General features: G+C 36.6%; 1 protein-coding gene across 16 annotated transcripts in view; it reads right to left on the bottom strand.

The window, feature by feature from the left end:
• The window catches only part of CCDC88A (coiled-coil and HOOK domain protein 88A), a 75,608-nt gene that overhangs the window by 8,928 nt on the left and 40,285 nt on the right, over positions 1–26,395 (bottom strand). Inside the window, exons 15-33 of one of the 16 annotated variants that reach the window (XM_031597872.2) lie at positions 23,427–24,497; positions 22,793–22,920; positions 20,080–20,218; positions 19,284–19,460; positions 18,579–18,740; positions 17,408–17,503; positions 15,929–16,206; positions 15,590–15,733; positions 14,864–15,050; positions 14,420–14,565; positions 13,730–13,822; positions 13,324–13,538; positions 8,607–8,690; positions 7,385–7,588; positions 7,019–7,090; positions 6,283–6,369; positions 5,854–5,934; positions 4,738–5,003; positions 2,689–3,175 (exon numbers count right to left, since the gene is read on the bottom strand). In XM_031597872.2, the coding sequence (XP_031453732.2) occupies positions 2,689–3,175; positions 4,738–5,003; positions 5,854–5,934; positions 6,283–6,369; positions 7,019–7,090; positions 7,385–7,588; positions 8,607–8,690; positions 13,324–13,538; positions 13,730–13,822; positions 14,420–14,565; positions 14,864–15,050; positions 15,590–15,733; positions 15,929–16,206; positions 17,408–17,503; positions 18,579–18,740; positions 19,284–19,460; positions 20,080–20,218; positions 22,793–22,920; positions 23,427–24,497 (4,117 nt within the window). Of the gene's footprint in view, positions 1–1,240; positions 3,176–4,737; positions 5,004–5,853; positions 5,935–6,282; positions 6,370–7,018; positions 7,091–7,384; positions 7,589–8,606; positions 8,691–13,323; positions 13,539–13,729; positions 13,823–14,419; positions 14,566–14,863; positions 15,051–15,589; positions 15,734–15,928; positions 16,207–17,407; positions 17,504–18,578; positions 18,741–19,283; positions 19,461–20,079; positions 20,219–22,792; positions 22,921–23,426; positions 24,498–26,395 lie in introns of those variants that run through there. The other 15 variants (XM_031597863.2, XM_031597864.2, XM_090134529.1 and 12 more) reach the window with 15 other exon arrangements.

Genomic DNA, 26,395 nt, shown 5'->3' with positions numbered 1-26,395 from the left:
ACTGAGGGTCAACAAGGGCAAATGTACAGTCCTACATCCAGGGAGGAATAACCACACACCTCATACAGGTTACATAGACATACAGGTTAGAGGATAACCTGCTGGAAAGGAGCACTGCACAGAAGGACCTGGGTGTCCTGGTGGACAAGAAGGCCAATGAGATCCTGGGGTGCATTACAAAGAGCACTGTTCAAGGGAAGTGATCCTCCCCCTCTACTCTGCCCTGGTGAAGCCACATTTAGAATACTGTGTCCAGTTCTGGACTCCCCAGTTTAAAAAAGACAAATCTTCTGCAGAGAGTCCAGCAGAAGGCCACAGAAATCATTAGGGCCTGAAGCATCTCTCCCTTATGAGGAAAGGGTGAGAGACCTACGAGTGCTCAGTCTGGAGATGAGGCTAAGAGAGGATCTTATCAATATCGAAAGGGCAGGTGTCAAGAGGATGAGGCCAGGCTCTTTTGGTGGAGCCCAGCGACAGAACAAGGGGGAACAGGCACAAACTGGAACACAGGAAGTTCTGCATGAACATGAGAAAGAAATTCTTTACTTTGAGGGTAAGAGAGCACTGAACAGGCTGACCTGAGGAGGCAGAGTGTCCTTCCCTGGAGATGATCACAAGTGCATGTGCACTTTCCTTGCAACGTGCTGTAGGGAACCTGCTTTAGCAGGAGGTTTGACCTGGGGGATCTCCAGAGGTCCCTTCTAACCTATGTGAGTCTGTAGAAGAGCTACCTCCACATTTTATTAACAATTCTCACGTATTAAATGGAGACTTTAGAGACCAGCACATGGGATGTCTGCTGCTTTCTCTGAAGGAACTGTATTTTTGCATCACTTCTACTCCTCCTTAATTAAACACTGAGGAATTTAAGTCCAGCACCCACAGCAGCACCATGACAGGCACAAAACTGCTGACAAAATAAATTCAAATGGAAAAATCACAATAGGTTATTCATTATTTTATGTGTATATATGAGTCTATATGTTTATATATTTTACATGTGTTTATCATTACAAAGTTTCAAGAAGTTGCTTGAAACCATGGTTTAAGACATCATTTTTCAACATTACTGTTTAGCTGGTTGTCTGGAACTTAATGAGTTATACACTTAAATTCGTAAGCAAGTTCCAAATTACTTGCCTTCTGCAGCACTAATTAACAGTTTTTGTTACTCTGTTACACATCTTGGTTTCTATTACATGAGTGTTACTTATATTAAGAAGAAAAAATGAATTTCCACCATAATCAATACAAGTTTATTACCACACAACACATGGATTCTCAGATCACAGTGTTATTTGACTCCTAGTGAGACAGCATACTGCACCACATTTGTACACCAGATGTGGAATGACAACATATACGAATGGGAAAAGGTGGAAAGGATCATTTTTTCATCACAAGTGCTGCATGTTGTTCCACTGTTACCTCTTAATAAAGAATCATCATTTGAGGTTTAGAATTATGAATGGTAACTCTAATTACTTACTAAAATATTTAAACATTAATATGGCATGTGAATCATATCTTTGTGCAGGACAGTCACTGAGTTACTGGATTATAAGTTGTTTCTTGTGCAGAGTGATACACAGGAGGTGGTATAAACATTAAAAGTAAGGAACTGAAATCTCTCTAAATGCTTCTTTTCATTGGTATCTCTTTTTAAACAAAAAAACAAGGAAAAATGTATTTGTACTCCAAACACAAAGTCAACGTGTTACTGATAAACTGGAAGCATAAGCAGAACTGAAAGGCAGTCTTTGTACTGTAGTTCACTGTGCCACTTCTGGCAATGCAGCATGCAATTGCTTTAACATGCATTCAGTTACGTACAGATAAAAAAACCAAAATATTTATAACGAACGACAAATAAAAATATAGCTTGCATTATAAAGATTTTGAAAGCATGCAAAATATATACAGTGCAATTAATGTTTCATGCAAACTTGGATGAGGTTACAATTTTACATTCGAACACATGCTTGAGTTCACAACTGAGCTGTATGCCACTGCTCTCAGGAAAAAAAGAAAAAACAACCCACAGATCTAAATGAAGTTACTTTTTCATTGTAGTGAAATTCTCTCTAAGTCCAGTGGACGTTCAACAGAGCACCTATGTGTCCTATATAATTATAGATTTAATAATACAGCTTTCTTATCACACACAACCATACTCATACCACACAGTTTTATTATCCTCAGAAACAAGAAGCAGGGATTCTGCCTCGCTAGTGTTCACACAGCTGGTAGGAACAAATTCACTACTTAGTGCTGACTGTAGGTCCCTATTAGCAGATTTCTGATTGGTAAAAGGCTGTTCCTGATTTTTTGGTACGGATACAAACATTGACAGGTTTGCCTGATCAGCTTTTGATGCAGACCTTGGAGGCAATCCACTGATATTACTAACTAATTCAGTGTTAAGGGATAAAAACGGCTGCACCACAGTAAAAGATCCTGTGTTCTCACTACCAGATAGACTGACTTTATCATTAAACATATTTGTGCTTAAGAAAGTTTTCTCACAAAAATTTGACCTTTCCATCCTTGAAGTCTTAGGCACATCAGAGTTGCATCCTAAATTACGTGGTTTAACTGTGTTAGTTGCATTGCTTTGTGGAACACAATCTACTCTGTAAGCCACACAGTGAAAAAAAGGAGAGGATAACTGGTGTGCTGAGTACTCACTAGATGTTGCTGGAACACTTCTGTCAGCCGTGGATGTTGCTGGATCACTAGAAACAGGTTGCCTAACGTCCTTAGACAAAAAATCATGAATGCTTGTCCTTCGAGTAGTTCCTTCTGCTGTAGAAATCACACTGCTCGCACGAGGTAAGGTAGCATAAGGATTGCAATCCCTTGATTGTCGCTGTGATGCAGATGTTTGCATCTTTTCTTTCACTGATTTGGCCTTCCCTTGAGTGCCCGATGTAAATTTTATTGGAGAGCTAGTGAAATAGGCATCTTCTGTCTTACGAAGGGTGGGCCTGACAAGTTGTTCTGGTTTAACGGATCGTCCATCTGAGAAATCAACTGGGTTTTTTACACTCATTGACCTCACAATTCCACAACCAGCAGCTGCCTTTCTTAGCTTTTCCTTTCCTGTCAGCTCAGATGACTCAGATAAACTTCTCATTACTTCATCTAAAAGATTCTCTTCACTCCCAGATTTCATCTGTCAAAAATATCAAACATATTGTAAATGCATACATAATTTGTAATTTTTACATTTTCTTAATTGATCTTTGAGAACACACAAAAATTCTGGAAGTGTTTTCAAATATAAAATCTTAGAACTAAAAGTGCTATTTGTACACAGGAGTTTTCTGCACAGATTACTTACAAGCAAGTTAAAAACGAGGTATCATGGCAATCACAGCTTCTTGGAATTAGCACCCATAGCACCAAATAGTGCAAAAGCCAAAAGCTGAGAACTTCAAGCTCATCTTCTCATGCACTTGCTGTCTGCACCAGCCATCACTACTTTGCTAAGCAATTTCACATGAACTTTAACTTACACTGATAAAATGGAGCTAAAAGCTTACCACCTCTACATACTCAAATAATAAAGACAAGAATCTCAGAAAACAATATAAAGCATATAGAGCTTTGGTGGCTGAACTTGGATGAGTTTCAAACAGACTTAAAGACTTCAGCGTTTTTTGAAACAGTAAAGGAAGTAATTTGGAACAAATCTTTCAGATAAAAGCATTAAGGAAAGACTCTCGAAAAGCCTGAAGGGTGAACTTCTGAGGACCCTTCCAGCCTGAGTTATTCTGTGATTCTATGAAATGGATTCCTTGATCCCTGAGCAGCAGTGGATTAGATTTGATGACTCAGGTAGTCTCTTAATTCTATTTCCAGAACATTGTCTAATGTTTTAAACAGATGAAAAACAAACAACAAACCTAACAACCACCACAAACAAAAAAATCTTGCCAGAGATCACAGGTGCAACATCATTTTTAAATAGCTAACAAAAAATCCAGGGATTTATTCCTAACTCAAGTCACAGAGTGCTCCAATCAATTCAGATGTGAATCTATATGTTTCCATTATAATTGTGTAACTAAAATAGATGGAGGTTAATCCTTACCTTCGATAGGCCCTAGCCAGAGTAACTGCCTTGACTTAGAGTCTAGAACACTCCTAAGCTTCAGACAGATCTACGTGAGTGATGAAGGAATTAGAATAGCAGCAGAGACAAGAGTGATTCTGTGTTTCTAACAAACTGGCACTGATTTTAAATAACATTCTCTGTGTCTTACTCCTAGATTTCAGTGAGCCAGGTGTTTTGCCCAGTGGTGTTAAATTAGTAAGTAAACATGAAACCACCGAGATTCTCTTCTCAGGGACTGAAGTAAAATATCTCCTTTGCTGCTGATGTAATACAGTAGCTCCCATTGAAGACAAGAGCTGAACTGGAAGATAAACAGCAAGCTTTCATTGTGCTTATGGTCTTCCAGCTAAACTCTGATGAGTACCACACATCAGTGCACCAGATAACTGTGTGCAGTAGAGTCTGACTTTTTTTTTATCTGCCTCAGCATCCTAGAGTCAAGCAAAATACAGCAAGTACAGTATATCAGGATACAGCCCACACTACTAAACGTAGGCATAACCAGAGTTCCCACAAAGTTCTAAAGCAATTCTACTCGTGATAAATATTCTATTAGTTCTGTCAGTTGGAGTAAATGATATGGTGTAACACATAGTTAAAATATGTTTTGAACTAACCTCGCTTGAGGTACTTTTGTTGCTTTCTTCTAAGAACTGCTGCAGGGTAACAACCTCACTTCCAGGAGAATCGGTTTTGATCTGTTTTCCACAACGATCCAGTGTTTCAGGTGTTTTTTGCTGAAGCACAGGACTGGACCTTGTATGACCCTTCAAATACTGAATAGGACTGCTGCTGCTGCTTGACCAAGCATCGTGTTCATGTAGCATACTGAATTCTCCGCTGCTGTGACTCTGAGGTCTGCTCTGATTGTTAACCATACCTGCTTTTGGGGTAAACAGTATTAAATATTCCATCACAAAATATACGAAAGCTGTTAAAGCATTATAACCTTTCTCAAACTTGAGCACTTTCACATTCGGTTCACAATAGTTCCACTTAAGAGTACTGAAAAATATAATTACCCTATATTGCTCAAATCAAACACAGTACAATTTCACTCCCCTGACTTACCTCTCATAGCTTTTTAAATGTGGCATAATAGCTTTTAAATTAAAAACTACCCTTCACTTATGATCTGCACCTCTGTCTACCCAATGCTGTATTCTGAGAGACTAAAGATATGCCTCTGTTCTTGCCTGTAAAGCACACATTTTAATGTACTACCAGTGAGTTTCACATTATACAGAATATCAGAGATGGAAATCAATCTTTCCAATCAGAAATGGAAAGAACATATTTTCTGCAACATATGCCAAGTTTGCCTGTTTTGTGTTGCATGCTAAATAGCATTACAGCAGGAGTGAGCAGATAGTTGGATGCTACAGGAAAAATAGCAGAGTAACTCAAATATCTGTTAAATGATATATGATTTTAATATAATTTGGGGAGAATATTTATTTTGCAAGATCATTAAATGGGTAAGATTTTGGGGTTTGAAATAGTCTGAAACCTACATATCAGTATCACCACTTAAAAATCTATTAAAAATATAAGTTCTATTAATACTTGAATCCTTTCCTGATTTGGGGAACAAAGGCTGATGTATAAACATACCTACAGACAAGCATGCTGCGTTGCTGGTTTTGTTTTAGTTTTGTTTTCAATTCAAGCAAAAATTCCTACAGAGAAAATAATGGCAATGAAGCATGTATGTAAATTCACCTACAGCATACCTTTGACTTCATGGAGTGAAGCATTGTTATTGCTATTACTAGTGGATGTTCTGCCACTATCAAGGCTGGCTGGTCTGGAAGCTAATTGGAAAATGAGGAGATAGCATGATGAACAAAATTTTAGCAGATGACAGGGTACCTTTACATTCTGATCACAGAATGCTCTGAGGCAGGAATCATGCACTTCACAGGCTTAGCATGCCCACTGTTAACAAATTGGTTTCTTACAGATCAGAAAGCGAAGGGATTTCCAGGCAGTCCAAGAGGACACTTTAGAAAAGGGCACTACAGGAATAGTAAGGTACAAGGGAGAGGGAGAGAGAAATAGAGTGCACGTTTAGAAGTGGAACAGAGTGGTTAGTGAGAAACCAGGAGTTTTAAGATGAAAGGAGTGGCATGCAGGAAGTTGCTCGTGATTAGGTCACTTACAACAGATTTGACAGGGAACCTTGCACATTGTTGAAATGCCACGAACAGGAGGAGCAAGAGCATCTGCACAGTTAATGTCCTGTACTCCTATCCAATACAAGGGAAATGCACTGTTATTTCGTTAGCTTCAAACAAGTTCATACTAATTTTAAGTACTTTCAGAAGAGTTACAACTTCCCCTTCTAAATAATTTCTCACAGCTCTCAATTCATACCTTTGCTTGAAGAAACCTGTAATGATTCTTTGTAAGATACGTACACAACACATTTACATCTCACTGAACAAGAAATATTGGCAAGCAAATCTGGCCAGATTTGGATTTGCTTTTTGTTTGTTTGTGGGTTGTCTTTTTTTGTTCGTTTGTGATTTTTCTTGTTTGGCTGGTTATTGTTTTGTGCTTTCTTTTTTTTTTTTCTCCTTAGGATTGAGATTATAACAGCTTCCTTTATTTTGCAAAACTCCAAATACAATTTTTAAAGGCAAAAAATTTTGATCCTGTTCAGATGCACTTCACACTTTCTAGTAGAGATAGAGAATATTTTATCTGATAGTATTTGAAGAAAAGGATTATCAGAAGAAACAATACTGATACTATGCATTCAAGAGGTATGCAAATCACAGAAAGCATGCTCACTTGTAACCATGCCATTTACTGTTTTGGGGTTTTTTTTTTCCAAACATTGTTAACATTCACATAATACATCCATAAGTAATTTAATTAACATTTATATCTTACCATGAACTCTTGATCCTGTACTAGAGTCATCACTAATACCTTGTGGACTTACATCTTCATAAGACACAGCATCTAAACACAGAGACAAAAGAAGATGTGAAATAATGAAGATTATAGATGCACTTATCATCTGTGACATACATCAATCATTTTCAAATCAACCCAGTTTTACTTATGTAACATTCTGTATGCACAATCCTGACATTTTCTAGTTATAGTTATTAAAGCCATTCACTGTCTTATCACCATAACTCAATTACTCAGGTTTGCTTTTTGCTGAAAAAAATAAATAAATACAAAAAAATACATACATGAAATTGCTGTTACACACAGACACATCATGGTGCAAAGAGCTTCTACCTATACCTTTATTATTTAGCAACTGCTTGGATCTGAAGCCTGTAGAAGAGTTGACAGTTGCAAAGTTGATAGCTGTAGTAGAGAAGGCCATAGCTCCCAATTCTTTTCTCCTTTTACCCGCAGATATATCATCAGGACCCTCCAGATGCTCAGAACTACCTGTCCACTGTCCTCCTGCTAGGACCATGGACTGCACCAGGTCATTCATGGCTGGGATGCAAATGAAAGCAAATGATCAGCATGGTCAATGTATTTGCTTTTGTTCTTATTTTACACTGCAAAATGTTTGACAGTTCTCTAAGCATTAAAGCGCATTGAATACCAGAAGGTACAAACATGAGATCATCCATGTTATGACATGCAATCAGCTCAATGAATGAGAACTACTGAAAGTCAGGAAACTTCTCTGAATTCTGTATGGTTCTTAAATCTGATTTATTTTATTAGCTATAATTGCCATGCTTGTGCTGCAATGATGTGTAATATATATATATATATATATTAGAAGCTTTGATATACTGTTTGCAATGATAAAATGGAATGAATAATAAACAGGCAAGGTGCTAACACAATATAATGCCAACAATGACACGGGATCCTTGTACAGTGCAGGTTACTGCAGGCAAACTGTACTTCACATAATAAAAGGATCTGAAAAGATGACTTCTGATGACATTCACCCTTACTTGGCAAAGACAGAGAAACTTCTCCACTCCTCATGAAAAAGGGAAAATAAATCAATACAAAATTTTGGCAACAACAAGTGATGAGTACTTGAAGAGTGACAGACCACCATACAACCTTGCACTACTTTTTCTATACTCACTTCAAATGAAAAATTGCAGCGATTTCTTAATAAAAGGCTTATGAAACCTCTAATTTAGAGCTACTTATGCTTACACAGTGCACTGTAAATTTATATACACATGCAGACATGTGTATATAGACAAATATGTAAACAAGTATATGTAATTGTGATGCACTGAATATATATATGCGTGTGCATGTGAATGTGTGTGTGCACATGTGGACATATATAAGGTATTCAGTGCTCAGGTTTAAAAAAAAAGGAAAGAGAAAAGGCTCCAGCTCCTTGTATAGTAGCAGGACTTGCACATTGCAAAATAGGAGGAAAAATACAGCGCAGTCCAGGGAAGAGGTTAGTGAAAAATTAGTCATGGAAGCCAGTGTAGCCATTTAAAGAAGCTGAACTGTCATAAAGTCTTACACATGGAGCGACGATAGAAGGCCTTCATTTTGTCTTTTTCCTTCGGTCTGTTCCTCAAAAAGGGCAGTCTTTTCAGTGCAACCACTTTTATGTCATAGCATGAGGAAAAACGGAAACAGGGAAATGAAAGAAAAAAAAGGGAGAAGAACAGATGGAAGTTAAATGTTGAAACTAAGGACAGAAATGAATGTCTGAGTTCAAGCTATGTACGCTATGCTACGAACTATCACTCTCATGCTTCTGTGTGATAATGACACATGAAAGCTACACCAAAATATGGAAACTACTCTATGAAAACCTTAATATACTCAGAAATGCACTGAAAACAATGGTGAAGAGTATCACAGTTTGAAAGCTCTAACTGCCACCTCCTGGAAAACGGCATGGAACTTCTTCGGAGATGGCTATAAAAACTGATCATAAGACTTTTTCTTATAAATGTGAAAAACACATTTAGTGAACGTAAACAAAGACGTGAAGCTGAAAACTTTAAATGGAAGTAATTAAGTACAATGCCTACTTTGAAATATGTTCTTATCATTATCTTTTGAAAATGGTAACTTTAGTAACTTCTGCCCAATGTCTACAGAACAAAACAATCTTTATTAATATTTTTTGCTCACTAATAATTTTGATTACATACCGTATTCTAGAAATAATATTGGACCTTATATTCAAGCAGCTACATTTACGTGTGGAGTGACTTTAATACTTTACTGAATTGTCTGTAAATTAAGATGAATCTGTAGTTAGAAAAATGAAATCAATATTTACTGGCTGGAACAGTAAATACCGAATCTTTTGGCTGAAAAAACCCCAAAGATTCAGAAAATAAATAAAATAGCAGAAGAAAATACAAACGTGAGCATTGCTGTGATATTTCAGGAGGACTAAAGGAAAGTTAAAATAACATACTAAATACCAGGAAACAGAGTTAAAATTACAAACGGTATCTAAAAATGGGGAGGGGGAAAAATTACTCATCCTTAGATTCAGCTATTCTCCATTAGTAACTGATTGCTATTCACTAATTACTTCACCTTGAAGCAGCAGATAAGTGTGTCAGCTGACTGCGAAGCATACAGGAGCCACATGCAAACAACTAGATATAAAGATCCAGAAAGAAACATCATGGAATCACTGAACGTTCTTATTTATGCAGATGTGAAAGCAGCACAGAACATTCTGTCAACCCAAGATCTGCTTATTTTACCCCTCCAGAGTGACTTTTTGAGATGCATGCTTTGTGTCATTCGCTTTTTCTACTAAACCAGTAGCTTGTTATACATCCATTCTATTTCATATGTACACATATACATATTTCATATGTATTTTACATGTACATATATACATATACACTTACAAGTGCACAAGAACTAACCTGAAACAGAAATAAATCTCTTTCTATTGTATTATTTTGTGTTTGCACTTAAAGAGCAGTATGTCTACAATGCTCTGCTGTCTTCAAACAGCACCCAGCAGCCCACGTCACAGAGCAGAGCAATACCAACCTGGCTGGTATGTACACACAGGGTAAAAAGACTGGGGTATAAAGACTGTTTCTAACAAAAGAGAACAAATGTAAACTGAAAAAGCTACAGAGAACACAGTGCAGTTAAGAGCTATTTGTAATCCTTTCTACAGAATGCTTTACATTATTTTACTTGCTGCCTCCAACAATTGGTATCTTCTGTGAAGTCCTTTGCATATAACTTCCTTGGTGCCTGCTTGTTTTGCCTGAAAGAAATGTCCTGCAAAAATTCTGGAACAGCAGAGCTACAGCAAAAGCAAATAGAAAACCACAGAAAAGTTCAGCTTAGGCAGCTTTTGCTCTTTGCATATTTATTGCAAAAACCTCCAAAAAATTGGTGATGGTAGGAGGAATCTTAATCTTACTAATCCTCTCTATATAAGCTATAACTCTAGTTATATGCATTACGTTTTCTTTCTCTTTTGAGATTCTATGAACACAATCTTACTTCCTGAGTTGAAAATGAACTCTGCAGAATTCTCCCACTCAAACTCAAAACCCTCCAGGTTGCCATCCCACTGCCATTTGCCTGAAACACCACGGTGAGTTCTGTATGACAGTGTTACAGTCCCAAGTTTTGTTTGTGCACGCAGGAAGACATTTGGCAGACATCTTCAAAATGGAACATGATTTATTCCTGGTACTTCCATGATAGTGTAATGCATCTGCTACTGGAACTACTGTTTAAAGATGGCAGCTTAGTAATAGCCCTGATTCTGTGGGTGCTGTTGATAGCTGCTGAAGTGGAAGATAACAGAAGTATTTCTTTTTTTTTTTCTCCTTATAAAGGAAAAAAAACAATCCAAAAGGTTTCTACACAAAAGCTCAGAATGGTATCCCATCCCCTCTCAGAGCAGAGAACACAAACCACATATCAGATCTGTGGTACTCTCCAGACTCAACCACTGAGTAGATATGTGAAAACTGAAGGCCTCTGAAACCAAACAAGGGCTTCAGGCTCTCTGAGAGCAGATGAAAACCATCCCAGCTGTTGCTTTTATTTTCAATCAGCAGCAGTAGCAGAATAATTCATTTTGGAATTATCATCTCCGTTTCTCTGACAGAGGATATGGAAGCCCACAGGTCTCAAGGATTGCTGGAGGACACTGTATGACAAACCCCCTGAGAGCATCACTGATTTGTGCCAATCGTGGCAATTTGGGGAACAGAAATCACCTTCTCTTACCTTCTGAAGGACACATGCAAGGGTTTTTCATTTCCCTCTGGGATCACCTCCTTTTACAAACATAGGAGATCAGTGGGGCTGAGGACAGGACAAGTTCTGTTCCACAAATGGCCTTCCATTGGTGTGAAAAGCTACAACACCACGCATAGACAGAAGACAAACGTAGAGATTTTTTCTCCTGTGTTTTCTTTTAGTGGAAGCCATTACTGCAGAGTCACTTCTTTAAGAATAGGAGAGGGAGACACAAAAGTTATTTTGGTAGACTGCAAAATGTGCACCACTACTGGTGCTTCTCACTGGCATATTCTGATCTTAATTGTGTGTCTCAGTAAGATTGTTAGCGCTGAGCTGGCAAACAATTCTATCAAAAACTATGGATGTCATGGTGACACATGTAATGGAGGAAAGACAGGATTCAGAATTAGATCAGCCCTTCGAGTTTGTGGATAAAAACACTGCAATTAAAAGGAACGTGAATAAGATGGCTAGAAAACTAATGAGATCTGAACAATTTCAAACCTCTTTTAAGGATCAGCCACCTCAGCTTCAACCTTGGCTTCATGAGGAGTGCAGCAGCAGCGTGCTAACACCACAATGTCCCAAGTATGAACACAAAAATGCACATAGAAGAACCCTTCCAGAACACAGCATTATTGATGCACCCACCCTGAACCAAAGCATACACATTTGATTCAACCACACGTGCAAACACATCCACTGTAGCTTCACTCAGTCCTGAACTCTGTAAGACTTGGAGTTTACATTCTAAAATACACTTTTTCAAAACTCAGAGGTACCTGTTTTGAAACTTCAGAGACTCTTACATTGAGAAATCTGAACTCCCCAAACTGTTAATTTAGCAGCCAATCAGGCAGTCAAGTCCACCCTCAAATTCAATATTTTACTGTTTTTAAAAAATGACGTATCCAATTGAAAACTTCCATAAAATAGTGCTTTTAGAGCTTTCAGCTTGTAGTAAGCTCAGAAAAAAACACCATAGCAGTTTCAATTATTTTGAACACAGAAAATTCATAGCTGGCATGACAGCAGAATATCCATGTGATGTATTTTGAAACCCAAGACAAAAGAACTTTTTTAAAATTTAAAAATGATTGTTATTAAACATGTATTCTGATGCTTTTAAATGCACAGCCAAAAATGCTTTTGATGTCTAATTATTAAACACAATCACTGCAACTTGAGAACTTGTCTGTAATGTTATCTCTGAAGAAATTGGACAGTTTGTGATTCATGCCATTAGTGGATGACAAAAAACACTGATATATCAGACACAGAACCTGGTTGTTTATATGGTGGTCATCCTCAAATGGTGGGTGTCATGCTCTTTCAATGTAAGCAAATCTGAAATATTTGATCCTCCCACACTTTTGTGATGCTCCTCAGCTTCTCTCTTTAGTCTTTTTATTTTAATCCTTCAGATGAGTAACAAGTGGTTTTGTTTTGTTGCTATTGTTTGCTTGTTAAAAACCAGATTATATATCCCTATATAATGCTTCCCACTGCATATTCAAATGTCAGAAATCTTCACCACTGATTCTGTGAGATGCTGGAGGACCATCTCCAAATAGCAGATCTATTTAGCAACTACAGATTAGCACAGCCACAGCTTGCAAAGCACTCTCAAAGATGAGGGGAAGGATTCATGCAAGGACAAAAGCAAGAAACAAAACATGGTCCCTGTGATGTTATCTAACATTGTACCTGAAATTCTGCTTTCCTGACCCAATAATAATACTCAATCTTTCATCTCAACATCTTCATTTAGAGCTACAGAAATGCTAAAAACTACCATCTGCCCACTAAAAAGATCTGCATGAAATCTGAAAAAAAGAATTTAACTAGTGAAAAAAAATCAGGCACATTTCCTAAAGACTTTAAGGATTATCTGTAAAAAAAAAATCCTCTCTAATACACAGGTTTAAACTGACAACATCTTTATTTTTAAATGCATTAAAGAGAGGTTTCGTAGTAGTACTCACTAGTACTCTTCTTGGTTCCCAGGACCTGGCCATCTTCAAGAGAGTTTGAGCCCACTGAGGAGCTATCCTGACTGTCCTGGTGGGGCAGCTGAAGAAATCCTTCACTGGATTCTGAACGGGTTGGTGTAAGGGTTGCAGACTTCTGACGTTCTCGATTAACATCCTTCTTGGATTTCATCAGTTTTCTCATCTTCAGTGTAATCCAGTTGCCCCTTCTGTTATCAAGAATACAGTACGTTTATTTGCATTTGTAACGTATTACTTAGATCTTCATACTTGTCCTATGTACGAAAGAATACAGACGTGATTCTGTTCCTCTGAAGTTTAAAGAAATCTCATCTTTCAGTTGGAACAGAATGGGTATAAAATAGATATCTACAACACAACATTCCATATGGATCACTACCTTCTGGGTGGAGATGGCTCATAAAATTTATATTGATCCATTATCTTCTCCTCCAGTTTCTCCTTCTGTCGCCTTAATTCATTTAGCTTGTCACTGTGAACAGAAATTAATGATAATGTATGCTTGGAAAATGAATATTTAATGAATACATAACATGCAAGTAACACGCTCCTCTGGACATCAGTTATCTGAGAGCTGACAGTTTTTGTGGGAAATTCTTATCTAACACTTGGTTCTTCTTAAAAAAAAATATCAAGACAGTGAAATAAAGGGAACAAGCAGCCTGCACTACAATAAGAACATCAACCTTCGTAATACAACAGAACCTCTCCCCCCAAAAGGTGTATATAGGTCATACCAGGATCATTTTCACAAGTTTATTTTCTATCAAATTCACTAAACAGGCTGCAGTTTGCAAACACATCCAGGATTCCTCTGAATGAGGAATAAATGACGTTTCAATTAGACATTTTTATCACTAATAACAAAAATAGTTGCACTCATCTTTAAGAGTTAAAAACAAGTGTTCTTAGTTTCAATCAGCTGCTGTCCATATATGACTTAAGTTTTTGTTTTTTTAAAAGAGAAACATGCTACTTATGATATGTTCATTTCTGTATACAACAAAACGTGTTTAATAAAAATGTAACTGCTCTTATCACAGTAATTTCATTTGTTTTGAAAACTCACATGTACTGCCTTTGCTCTACATGGAAGAGATCCTTGCTTTCCATATTCTGCTCAAGTAATGTTCTATTCTGTAGCATTAATGTCTGAATTTGATCTAGTAGATGTCTGTTTTCCTCCTCCATATTTCCTTTAAGCTGGCTAAGCAGCTGTTAAAATAAATGAAATGTGTATACATATATGAGCCTATTTTATACACAGATGAGATTATCAAGAAAACTTAGAGGTCTACAATTATTTCTTTCAACAGTCAAATAAAACAAAACTAAATTATGATTCAACTGATAAGAGTTTTAACACTTTAATTAATACAGTTCACCCAGCACCTTCAGACCTTCTTCATTATCTATAAACAAGTGACCAGTTCTCAAGCACCTCATTATTTTATGAATTTATATATAATGTTACAATGATACTGGTCTTAAAAATATAGTCATTTTTACATACCTCACACTGATTACTTATTTTTGTACATTTAATATCCAGCAGTTGGTACTCTTCTCGGAGTTTAGAGAACTCAGCTTCTAATTGTGTTTGTCCCAGTTTGGAATTGTTCAATAAAGTCTTCAAATTCTTATGATCAGTTTGCAGAACTTCGTTCTCTTTCAGGAGTTGATCATGTGTATGAGCAAGCCTGGAAGTAAAAGACAACAGAACTATACATGTAGTTTTGGTATCAGGAAATGTATTCACAACTCAAGCTCCCTCAAAACACTGAGCTTGATGCTACTCTCACAGAATACATAACATTTCTGTAGTAAGTTCTCTCTAAATCTAATTTCCCACAGATATGTGTTGTGCAGACCTCCACTGCCCACATCATTACATTTCTACCCCCATCAGCATCAACCTGTCATCCCACCCCTCGAGCAACTCGCTGTGGGTTGCTCTCTCTACAGCCCACATCCACACTGCACAGCACTTTGCCTGGCATTCTTGTGCTACAAAGTGAAATTCAGTTTAGTCAGGATAAATGATCACTCTTTGTGCCTTTTTGTTTTTTTCCCCTATTCAGCCTTCCTATTACAGAGCAGTTTCTATAAGGTGTGGATCATTTATGTTCTGGTCCATGGCATCAGGTGTTAAGAAACATGAGTGGATGCAATACTCATTTAGACCATGCTGGTCAGCACTCAGAGCTCCACCAGCATACACATCAAACTTCTGCTTTACCTATCATTTTCATCACGAAGTTTCTTATACTCTGCTGCCACAGTCTCATGTTTTTCATTTTGCTGCAGCATTTTCTCCTGTTCTGTTTTGAGCACTTTCTCCAATTCTTCCAGCTGCACTTTCTGTTTAAGCAACTGATTGTACCTGCAAACAAAAATCATATTTAACTTTCTTTTCTACGGAGTAACAAGAAAACATGGAAATTTTCTTGAAACCATGATCTTTCAAATTCTGAAAATCTTGTATCTTAGTATGAATAAAACTTTTATTACTCAAAGTACACAATACAATTTGCTTAAAAAAAAGTCTTCTAATTTTAACATGCATGTTAGTATTTACCTGTCTTCCAAGTCCTTGTGCTCCACCTCCAGATTTTTGTGTGCAGATTTAAGACTTCCATGTTTAGCAATCAGTGACTCATACTCAGAAGCTTGGCGTTCATGTAGGTGCTCCAGTTTTTCATGGTCTTTGAGAAGTGAATCGTACAACGACTTCAGATCCTCCAGCTCCTTGAGCACACCTTCCTTTTCATTTTCTAAAGCAGACTGTTGAATCAACAGTTGTGCATTCTGATTCATTAGAGATGTGCTTTGAGAATTAAGGGTAGAATTTTCAACCTGCAGTCGTAAATATTTGATGAGAGAAGCAAATTAATTTCAGACTGAGTCACATTGTCTGAATCCTCCCATTAAAGGGTTTCCTGAATGTTTAACTTTGAGTGTCTAACTGCAACTGCCTAGTTACTCCATTACCTGACAACATTTAATGAGAATACTTTTCTCCTTCTATCCTAATAACTCAGATCTGTACACCCTTAAGAATATTTTGGATCGTCAGTGATCCTCTAGTCATGTAAATCCAGTCTGTGACATTACTACTATGCAAGTTCCTTTTATTTTGGTATAACTCTTCTTTAAAAAATCTTCTTCTAGTACAGAATTTCTATCGTCTCCACAAAACCCTTGCTGTATCCATGTAGGCTTCACAATTAGTCTTAAAACATTACTATCCATTTAACAGAGAGAAAGGCAAATTATCAAATTTGAAAGGACCTAGCCAAATTCTATTTGACTGAGAAGATGCCAGTTACTGTTCTTTTCCCATCACAGTAAATGGCAGCAGCTGATCACTTTATGTGCATGTTGTAGCATCTGACAGAAAGCACTCCTGTGGAAGAGTCCATTTTTTAAAAGCTATGTCAGAACAGTATTAATGCCCATCATACATTAAAGTATTCAACATAGGACATAACAATCTCTACTTTGCCTATAAAAAAATAACCTAACCTAATCCTTAGATGTATTAAATAATTGAGGATACCTAACAGACTCGTCACCTGAGCTGTAATGTTTCCTCCTCTTTCTTAATCAAAAACAAAAGCAAATAAACTCACTAACTGACTGAGACTTCTAATACCCTCAAGGTATCTGTTAAGGTTAAAAACAAAACCAAGAAAATCTGTTGCTGCAGTACATGCTGTTACTAAGGAACAAATCCCCTTCTGTTGGAACAGAAGCATTCTTTGCTGCAGATGATAAAGCTGAACCTTCACTGGAAATGAAGTAACATCTAACATCTATGCTGTAAAACTTCATAGACTGAATTCAAAGTTTGATTTGGTTCAGAATTCCCAGTTATTCTTTACTATATCATTTTTCTGATACGTTCCTTAGGGGTAACAGGAGGAATACTAGATTTACATTTGCTTAAGAACAGCTTCAATGTAGTCAACATAGACCAGTCTAGTTTGCATTTCAGGTTAATAGTTACTTTAATTTTCTCGAGCATACTTCAGCTTTTATTTTGATTTAGATTTACCTGCTCTCCAACAGATGAGAAAAACAGCTGAATTCTGAAGGAAGAAGAGGAACTCCCTTTCTCATGCTGGGTGAGACATTCTCTTATCACTTCCAGCTATTAACATCACATTGCTTGGTGAGGCTCATAGTAATAACAACATTAAAAGCGAAATACTTCTTCCAACTCATTATCACAGTACTTATCTACAGTAATTACCCTTACTTGTCAGATAGGAAAGGCTTGTGGTGATGTTTCTCCATAAAGCAAAAAGGAACTGCTTTCTGATATTCTTGCTATTTGGACAAATGTTATTACAAAATAGCAGCAGTCCTGAATCCCAGATATATACCCCCATTTGTCTGAGATGCAAGATATTTCCACACCTGTGCCCACTGATATGTTAAAATCTAGATGTGCACCATGTGCACAAATACTCTGTTTTGTACGTAGGCTTGCCTGCCACAAAGGGGAGCACTGTGCACTAATTAGATTTCAGTGTGGTAGATGGAAAGTGCATCTGTGGTACAACAGCAGAAGGCAGAACGTTGACTGAAGGCATTCACAAAATGCATTATTTGTTCACTCACGTAAGGATTCCTTCACTCATTGATTTCTGCCCACTTTTCATCATTTTTTGGCATCTGTTTGTGCTGAACTGCTGACTTTGTATTAATTTTCCTCATCAAGTAGTTTTGATTTATAGAGCTCCAAAATTCAATCATTGAGTATTTTATTTATCAGAGGAAAAAAACCCAAATATGTATTTAATAACTAACACCTTGCTTTTTCTTTTAGGTATGATTTTTTATTTATTTATTTTTGAATTCCAGCTATAAAAATAGAATAACCTCTTAGTCTCTGTGGACATATCAACTACTTCCCTGACCTAATTTAGAATCAAAAAAGAAATAATAATAATAGATAGAATAAGAGAATCGACTCTATTCCTGGTTATACAGCCACAAGTTTAAATAGAACAAGCACAAGGGAATAGAAGCAACTTCCAGAAATTTTGTTCTTGATCATCAATCACTAAATATCATTTGATTATGCTCAGTGCATATTATTTGCACATTCCCTTCTCTTCCACATGTGCACCGAAACAAAATGTGACTTACATTAGTGTAGTTACCTTTGAGAAAACCTCTGAATTAAACTTACTTTTAAGAAGAAAATAGGAAAATATTACCTGAAGTTTGGCATTTTGAGTCTGTAGAGTTGTATTCTGCTCCTGTAGAGAAACAGTCTGTCTCTGAAGGGCAAGAATCTGAGCCTGCAGATTGTTATTCTGTGTCTCAAGCTGCTTTAATTGTGTTTTCAGTGCTTGCTTCTCTGCTTGAAGTGTAGCATTCTTTGAACAACAACAAAAAAGAAAATTTGAGTTCACAGGTTTTTCTGGAACTTTGGAAACAACACTTCCTCCAAAGCAAATAAAGCAGCATGGTTTACACTACTATGATCCTTTGTACTTCAGCTTCAGCAGCAAGAAAGATTTAAAACATTCACAGATATTTACAGAGTGTAACAAAACTGTATCACCTTATATTACAAAAGTAACATACAATGATATCACTACAGTTTAAGATTGAAATAAGGCTAACTAGTATTTGACCTATGGAGAAACAGTAAAGAACTCTTAGTGGTGTGTATATAAAGATCATGTGAGTGATTTGTGAGATATCTGTAGATTCAAAAGGGAAAAATTCCTTTTTTTTTTTTTCCTTTTAAATGCCTGTCAAGTGCTTTACAGCATCACAAGATCCAGCTGTGCTATGTACTATAACACAGATTCTGTAGATTAGGTGATAAATTGCACACTTCTTTAAGAATATCCTTATTCACATTATGGAACAGCTCATGATAGATATTTCAAATGAGAATAACAGAAACTTACATTCCTTTCCACTTCAATTAATCTATCTTTAACTTTCAGTAATTCTCTAGTAGTTTCCTGGTTTTCTTTCTCCCACTTATTGACAGATTGATTTTCTTCTCCCTTTCTTGGAGGAGGATTCTGAACCATCCTTTCTTCTTCTTGTCTTTGTTTGAGAGCTTCATAGTTCTTTTTCACCTGAAATTATTCAAGACAATTTGCATTAACATCATATAACATCATATGACCATACTACTTTCCACAGTACAAAAAAAATGCTCTATACTATTGCATTTGTAAAATTTGCTTTCTTTATGTTTGATGAGGTACAGTAAAAATGACATATGGATACTGATAGCTCAACCACAATAAACACTTAGACAAGTATGACTGTGAACCAAAAGGAGACTTCATTTTCTTTTAGTGCTTTCAATTGTATCTCTCAACTTTTATAACCAAGTCCAACAACCAAGGAAACTATAGGAGACTATTTCTTTTTTTAACTAGTCATTCAGGCTCAAAGCACATCAGGAAATGTAATTTGCTAAGAATTGACTATTTTTGGCATCCCAAGTCAAACAGGCTGCAGAATATTTATCTACCTGACATATTCAATGATCACCGACTTCTTTTCATGCGATTTCAATTCTGGACCTGTATTACTCCAGTTTTAAAAAGCAATTACAGCTTTGCCCTGCTTTATGCTACCCCAAGGTTACTCATCTTTTTTGCTGCCTTAAACAAAAATACCAAGCAAAAAGCAGAAACAACAGTAGCTGGAATAGGCTTCACTTAACCAAAAAAAAGACATCCTTACTGTTTTAAGTTCCTGACGGAGTTGCTGGTTTAAATTTGTTGATTCTTCCAAACGAGCCTCCAAAGCTGCAATTTTTTCTTCTTTTATTTCAAGAGACTTCTTAAGGGTGGATTCCAATTTTGACTCCAAAAGTTTGTACCTATTCAAAGGCATGCCACAAAAAAATGTTTTTCTTTCAACAATTATTTCAGGTTATTTAAATTTCACAGTGCTCTGAAGCAATAGACCCAACATTCAAAAACATCCAAGTGCTAACTCTACTCAAAAGCATGAAGATGCCTTGGTGATAACATCAAGTCTCTAACAGAAATGGAAGGTAACAATCAAAACCATTTTTAAATCCTTCTTTCTTTTAAAACATATTAGATATACAAAAGAAATACTCAGCCACAACAGGAGGGTGCTGACTTTACTGGGAGAATTAATGTGAGTGTGTGCTGACATCACCCTTCTTTCTGGCTCCAATCCAGCAAATCCAGCAGGGACTGCAACTAAATTCAAATGTGAAGTATTTGGAGAGCAAGATTTTCATCAATTTCCATTTCCTGCCTGCTCAAATAGAGGAGGCATTAGGGATGGAGAACAGTTCTTTGCAGGTGCATGCTCATTTGATGCATGAATGTGTGAATTGCTCACTCAGCCCAGCTGCTGCTATTTTAAGACTGTTACCACTCCTGACATATGAAGATTCCATTTTTTTTTTTTTTTGCTATATTTAAAATATTGTTGGGCACCTAAAGAAACAATCGCATATTTTGGAGAGGAGTGACCAGATTTAGGATATATTGCTTTAGAACAGCATTTCCTGAAACTGTCAGTGCAGGATATTCTAATGCATCATTAGATCTTTCAGAATAGAGGATTTTAGAAGGCCACACTCCATTTTTCAACTGCTCTGTCACTGTACTTGTGTTCAGGATTTGGAAGACATCCCACTTTTACCAGCTGTAGGATAAAATAGAAACAGCCATAAATTCTTTCCTTCCTAATCTCAATTGCTGAAAAATCTGTCAGAGCGAAGAGAAGAGATTGCAGAGACTCCTGAATTGACAACAGCATTAGATCTAGTCAGGAACTGGAGCAGAAGACCAATGGTAAGAGAATTAATAAGTAGAAAGCTGTCCAAAACCATCACATAGTAGGATGAGAATTCCAGATTGTAAGGTACAAGAAATAGTTTTCAGCCATTCTATGAAAAGTAGAACAAACAGCATTTCATCTTTGTGAGCTGAAGCATATACTCAGCTACAAGTAAGTTCTGTTATTAGGAAGTTATACAGTTACACAGAAAAAGGAGGAGGAAAAAGAATAGTAACAGAGACTCAATCTCCAGCATCCTTCTGAATTCTGAACAACAAGAAACAGTACAAAGTTCTGATCTCACTGCCATTTGGGTATTTCAGATTCAAGGTCTGAATCTATAAATGTTTGCCTACAGACAGCTGCCATTTGAAAGGTAAGGCAAAATGGGAAAGAATTCAAAGCTAATTTATCAGATGGGATCAGCTTAGCCCCAGATGGAATTTTCTCTAAATGAGGGGGGAAAAAGAGTGTTTTCACTTTGCAAAGTAAAAGGCAGGAAAGTTGAAAAGCACAATTTCCAACCAAACTTTTCACATTTCAAACAAATATTTCTTATTCATGATCCTCCAAGCTCTATATACAGTTTTTAAAAAGCATTCAAGAATGAATGAGAAGTATCTGAAATGGGAAAGAATGTGATTCTGTGTAGGTGCTTTTGGAAGCTGTACTACGTGAAAAGGTTTAGGAATCTGCTTCCATAGATAAAGTTCTAAGGGCTGATCTTGAGAGAAGGTAAAGGACACCAGCAGAAAACAAGAGATGGCAATGGCTCTATGGCACCACCCCACTAAATCAGCTCTGGCACCAAGAAAAGGAAACCAAAGAAAAAGAAATGTAATTTGGTTTTCTTTCAATATAAAAGGCCCTTAAACCAATCTACATGTACATGACAACCACTGATAATAACAGATGATCATGACAACACCAGCTATTACTCTCCCCTGCTTCTGTTGGTTTTGTTGTTGTTTTTTTAAGAAAAGAGTAGCATCATGAAGGAAAGATTGGAAACATTGGCCAGAAGCCCATACTTGTCTGCTTTTCTTCTGTCACAAGTTTTCCCTAAATCCCTGCAGGAGAAGACAGAACACAAAATACAATAGAGGAAACTGAAACAGGTAGCAGGTAGCAGCTGCTTTATGCTGGCAGGCATGGAAAGTATTAGAAATGTCTTCGTCCACACAGGAAGGGAAGCAAGCCATTTCTTTTTTCATAGATTTTACAAGAAAATAGCAGTAGGCAAAGACAGAATTTAAGCTAACATGACAAAAGTGTTAATAACATTTCTACCAGTCAAAAAGGGAAAATCTTAAGATGATACTATATTTTACTGTTTCCACTACCAAGTAGAACATTAGCTGTTTTAATTATACATTAACCACATCTACTGACATACTTCAAGAAATTTCTTCGTAGCAAAATTGGTAACTCATTGCCAAAGGCAGCCCAGTGTAAAAGTGCATCAACTAACTGACTCATACCAAACAACAGCAAGTTCTATTTTGTGTGTTACCGTGCATTAAAATCTCAACACACACACAATACCATCTATAAAACCATTTCATGTTTATGAATAAGACAGACCCTCACTTCTGTACTGTTTTTTGACAGGGCAAGCCAATACCATTCTTACCTGTCATCACTACTCTGCTCATCACACAAGAGACGCTCCTTGTTTAAGCCTATTTTTTCAAGTTCATGGGAAAGTTTTTCTAGATCGTTATTCATTTGTTGGGTCTTCAGTTTTTCATTCACCAAGTCCTTACACAGAAAAAGTTAGTGTTATCATACAAATAAAATGATATAGTCTTAGTTTTCTCTATGGGACAAATCTTCCATCGCTATCTAAAATCTGTGCCACTAACTCCCTTCCTTCCAGTTGCTAGCTTTCAATTGTACCAGACATTCCACTGCAACCAAAAGTAGGATTTCATTTTAGTTCTTCACTCCCTTCCTTTCTAACTTGGTCTTGAACATCAGAATCAAGGGGTAATGCTGCAGCCCAAACAAACACTAAGATGAAGAATCTAAATGACATTCATTTAACAAAGGCTCCATAACTGTCTCCAAGCACCCTTAAAGATTTCAGTGTAAATAGGACTGCATTTATTATTATTATGCAACTCTGTCCCTACTGCAACCCCTAAAATAATGCTAGCAGTTTACAGATTAAAGCATTCTTTTTTTTTTTTTTTTTCCCAAAAACATAGATATTAGTTCTCTATGCTATAAACAGATTACAACAATGGTAACCACTTTCTATTTACCTCTCGTAAAGTGACGAGGGTTTTCTTATCAATGCTAGCTCTTTTCACCAGTTCTTTATTTTCCATTTCTAGTTCTTTCAGGCGTACACATGACTCCTTATAGACTGCTATTTGTTTAAACAGAGACTTATTTTCCTTTTCCAGATGGTTAATTTTGACATTGTTTTCTTCTAAAGTACTGTCTTTAATTTCTGCTTGCTGTCGAAGTCTTTTATTTTCTTTCTCTAGCTGTTTCTTATCTTTTTCCAGTTGAGAAGTCTCCTGTTCTAACAACTTATTCTCTTTTTCCAGTTGCTCCAGGCGCTTACTAGAAATTACCAACTCCTCTAAGTTTTTCTGCAGAGTTTGATTTTCGGATTCCAAATCTTGTAATTCACTTTCTAATTGCTGAATTTTCTTATTGCTGTTTTCAAGGGCTTTCTGTAGCCTTTGGTTTTCTGTATCTAGACCTTGGTAGCTGACTTCTAAGCGTTCACTTTTCTTAAATGATGCTTTCATGAGTTCAAGGCTTTTTTTAAGCTGCTCCTTTTCGCTCTCCAGCTCCTTATTTTCTAACTGTAACTGTGCCATTTTAATGCTTGTACACTTTGAAGATTCAATCCTTCTTCTTAACTCTAAATTTTCTTCATCAAGTTGGGAGTTTTCCTTTTCTAAGGACTCCAGTTGAAATGAGAGGTTTTTCAGACTATCCAAAGTTTTCTTCAGCTTTCTGTTTTCTATGTCCAGGTCCGAGTTCTCTTTTTCTAAGGCCTCTATCTTCTCACAGGTGATATTTAAGTTAGCAATTTTTTTCTGCAGTAATTCGTTTTCCTTCTCCAGACGATGCAGCTCATTCTCAAGTTCTTCTGCTCTCTCTGCTTTCTCTTTATAGTGTTCCATTTCTTTCTTGACTTGTTTTATTTCAAATTCAAGCTTATTTAATTTACTGCTGGTTTCCTTAATAGACTCGTGAAGAATTTTGTTTTCGTTTTCAGTTTCTTTCATTTGTGCTTCAGCACTGATTTGTGCACGTTGTCTTAAAGCAGCTATGGTTTGATTTGAACGTTCGTTCTCTTGTTCTAATAGTTTAACCTAATTCAAGGGAAAAACAAACTTTAGTAAGCAACGTGTCAACAAATAATTATTCCCATACATCAACTAAGATGCTAGGACTGCATCCTATTGCCTTTTTAAGGTAGGATTTTAAATGAGACTTACTCTACTGATTATTTCTTTGGAACCATTACAGACAGTGCAAATGTACAGGGGTGAGAGTTTGACAAAAAAGCTGTAAGTCAGTGAGACTCCTCAAATATTTTCCTCTTGGATTTCAGAGAGTACAAAAATAAAACACACAAAAAACCCACAAAAGCTGTGTTTTATTTCTTAACTTCATTTCATTCTCATTTGTGTTTAATCAAATCTAGTTTGTATTTTCCTTAAAATCTGTGATTTCCAGAGAGCTTTTTCTAGAAACATATAAACAAAGTATAAAACTGCAGTCGAGTTCTAAACCAAACTTGAGATGGAAAGAAGTGGAACAGATGCAACAGCATCTTTATTTCACTTGGAAAAAACAGGACTGATCTTTGGGACATGAGGGCATCCTCTTTACAGTCAAATCACATTTTGGGGAGAAATATCAAAGCTACATTAATTTTTCAGTTAAAAAAAAAAAGGTTAGGACAGGTTGCTCCAAAATGGCCTGCAAAGAAAGTCTCTAGTAAGATTAAATCATTTTCTTGAGGAACGCATTCTCAAATCTACTTAAAGAACAAGGATAGCTTTTATATCTTGATTTTTCTTTTTCTTCCCCCCTTGCTCTATATCAATTTTACTTACTAACAGACTACAAGACCCAGAAAGCTATTCAGATCAATATTTAGAAATTCACAGATCACATTTCATAAAGGATGTTTGAACAATAAACCATTTAGGAGAAATGCAAAAAAGTGCCAGCCACAATAAAAAAAACAGAGCAAATGATGTGTTCTTTTGTACATAAGTCTAAATACAACTATTAATTACAGGATCTACATTATTTTAAAGCAGAAATAGTCTCACAGAATTATCAGTCCCACTTCATCACAGAAAACAATACGTGGATTCCTGATGGTTGAGAAGGGACTTAGGTCCCATTCCAGAAAGGTTCTGAGCATGCTCCAAATACAATGCATAAATCAGTTATTGTAACAAAACAAGATAAGATGGCATCTTTGCTTTAAAATTATCACCACTTATCTTAAATGAAAGTAAAGCTTCATGCCAAGCACAGTGGTTGGGGTTTAGCTTCCAAGTCTAGAATTTGATTTTCTGATTAAACAAGGGCTTTACAATATTTCAGAATTGTTAAAGTATACTGTATTCCAAAATACTGTACTCTGTAATTTTCAGTTAAACCATAAAATGTCAAAAGTCATCAAAAAGCAGTGGAATTAATAAAAGATAACCACAGTTCTAATTTTGAAGGACTTGATTACTAACAATGTTTTCCAGAAGTCTCCATAGCTTGTCTCCTATTAACTGCCTTCTGAATTGTTCAAAGACCTGCAGAAGCTCTGCCAGTGCCTGCACCCATACGATAACATCAGTACCCTTCCAAATACAGCCCACACCTTTTAATAAGACACAGATTCCAATTTCTAGCAAGCAAAATAAGAACTTCTGCCATCATTTTTGAGCAGTGACTAGCTGGTAGTTCTGGTGCAAGGGATCTTTAGAATCTGGGGCAGGACCCATAGTATCCAGATAATTACAAAGGTAAGTGACAGCCTCAGCAGCAGACCAGCTCAGATACAAGACCCTGCAAGAGGCGACTGCTGCACTTCTCAGTAGTACTCCAACATTACTCCAAACACTGACCAGCCACCTGAATCTTGTTTTTCTCCACTGAGAGGTGTTTGGCTTAACTCCAAAGTTACCAATTTCCTATTCTGGCTGAGCTACATCCTCTAATCAACTATAGCAAACATGAAAATTCAACACTAACA

The sequence above is a fragment of the Phasianus colchicus genome, chromosome 2 (genome assembly GCF_987193195.1).
Source record: "Phasianus colchicus chromosome 2, bPhaCol1.hap1.1, whole genome shotgun sequence".
NCBI classification, from domain to species: Eukaryota; Metazoa; Chordata; class Aves; order Galliformes; family Phasianidae; genus Phasianus; species Phasianus colchicus.
The sequence above is the reverse complement of the archived record's forward strand: the minus strand, read 5'-3'. Positions and strand labels throughout refer to the sequence as shown.